This window comes from Ipomoea nil, unplaced genomic scaffold (genome assembly GCF_001879475.1).
Source record: "Ipomoea nil cultivar Tokyo-kokei standard unplaced genomic scaffold, Asagao_1.1 scaffold3231, whole genome shotgun sequence".
Taxonomy (NCBI): domain Eukaryota; kingdom Viridiplantae; phylum Streptophyta; class Magnoliopsida; order Solanales; family Convolvulaceae; genus Ipomoea; species Ipomoea nil.
The window spans coordinates 897,548-899,377 of NW_017619659.1; the positions used below are offsets into that span (position 1 = coordinate 897,548).

The 1,830-nt window shown below is 45.5% G+C and overlaps 1 protein-coding gene across 1 annotated transcript; it reads right to left on the reverse strand.

Annotated features, from left to right (window-relative positions):
- On the reverse strand, window positions 1-1,362 carry LOC109168902. Its single transcript, XM_019317757.1, has 3 exons — window positions 1,329-1,362; window positions 695-793; window positions 1-578 (listed from the first exon to the last, which is right to left on the reverse strand). The coding sequence occupies exons 1-3, from the start codon at window positions 1,360-1,362 to the stop codon at window positions 1-3; spliced, it is 711 nt and encodes a 236-aa protein (XP_019173302.1).
- Window positions 1,363-1,830: the final 468 nt, after the last annotated feature.

Here is a 1,830-nt window from a genome sequence, read left to right on the forward strand (position 1 = left end):
TCAATTGCGGTCCTGTAGAGTCGGGAAAGATTTTGACCAAAAGACCTGCCTTGGTCCTTGGTTGTCCTCTATAAAGAGTTGAGTGAAATAGTTGCAGATATGAGACATAACTTCATCCTCATCTAGTAGCCAGACATCCTGTTCATTCTTAATCCTTGTGATCCTGGATCTAGACTTTCTCGCAGCAGATGCAGCATGATAATACCTAGTGTTGCGGTCACCCGAGCTAATCCAGTCCTCCCGAGATTTTTGAAACCAAAATAGTTCCTCTTGAAATAAGATTTCTTCCAGCTCTTTCTGGAGCATTTTTCCCAGTTTGATCAGGTCAGACCTGTGATTATAAGTCAAGCTATTCTGAACTCCTTCCAACCTTGCAAGGACTCTTCTCTTCCTATGGAAAATGTTCCCAAACGTGCTTTTGTTCCAGCACCTGAACTTGGCTGCTAGCTCATTTTTGCATTGATCCAATTCAACATTCGAATTCCAATTACTTTTGACGAACTCCATAAATCCCGGGTGGGTAGCCCATGCTGCATTATACTTGAACCTCCAAGGATTACCATCATTCTTTGGCTGAGCTGTGCATACTAGTAAGGGGGCATGGTCTGACTGACCATGGGTAGGTGTGTGACAACTGCATCTGGGAACTGAGTTCTCCACTCCATGGTACACATAGCGCGATCAAAACGGGCACCCCTGTAGGACGTGGAATTTATGCCTCTGCACCAAGTGAACTTGGCACCTTCGTAACCCATGTCTATAAATCCTTCCCTGAACATCCAGTTGCTAAAACCTGCACAACAGGCAACCGAGAAATTGTCACTATTAGAACTTCATCTCTATTTAAGACGAAGTTATAATCACCAACAGATAACCAAGCCCCTTCGAGGCTCAGGTTTTAATGGGAAAGTTCAGCAAACAGCTCTCTTCGAAGAGCGTGGTCTGGACTCCCATAGACAACTGACAGGTTCCAAGAACTAGAGTTGTCCTCAGTGATTCCTAAGACAGCAAACTGGGGATGTGTATGCATGATTTCTACCGAAATGGTATTTTTTCAAAGCACCCAAATCCCACCGGAAAAGCCGAATGCTTCAATACGAAGCCATTCGTCATAGCCTAGCTCAAAACAAATGTCATTAGTGTGCTCCCTAGAAACTTTAGGCTCTAGGAGGCAGACAATAACTGGTTTATGATCTTTAAGATATTGCTCAAGTGTGCGGCGAAATGTTCTAGACGTCGCCCATTGGTAGTTCCAAATAAGTAAATTCATGATAAACAAGTTGAGAAAAAGAAAGCTCAATTGAGCTTGCGGAGTTCCGCAACCGAACCAAGTTGGCTATTAACCCCTGCATCGTCCTCCATTGCGTCTTTAGGAGTATCACAATGAAAAAAATCTACTGAATCATCGATTGGAACATTGCGTCTAGGTGTCGATGTAGAACCCGGTGACAATATTCTAGGATCAATAGGCCTATGCTGCACCACAATCCGTGTAATTGCTCTGCCCCTTGTTGAGCCCCTAACCACGATATGCTCAGCCTCCGCAGCTGCCTTCCTTGGGGTGCCTGTTCTGCCACCTCGCCCTTTTTACAGTTGGAGCGTGATGTGTCCTAATCATCTGAGGGAACCCAATTGGCGATAACAGAGAAGTCGGGTGGTCCTTAGTACTCTGGTACCCAACAGGTTCTTTCTCGACAGCTCTTTGTTCCGACACATGCATGATAGGCTCCCCACTTTCCTCCTCAACTAGGGCATCCCCATCCATCTCTCCCAGAGGAGCAAAGCGGGTGGCAAAGAGTTGGTTATTGTAGACCTTGGTGATGGTGGGTT

Bases quoted from the DNA above. Each gene is read 5' to 3' on its own strand.
- LOC109168902 (XM_019317757.1), bottom strand. From the start codon at position 1,362: ATGGAGGACGATGCAGGGGTTAATAGCCAACTTG. The intron at 794-1,328 runs GTTCGGTTGCGG...CCTGTTGTGCAG, and splicing joins AGGGGTTAATAGCCAACTTG to GTTTTAGCAACTGGATGTTC. The intron at 579-694 runs GTGCCCGTTTTG...TAGTATGCACAG, and splicing joins AAATTCCACGTCCTACAGGG to CTCAGCCAAAGAATGATGGT.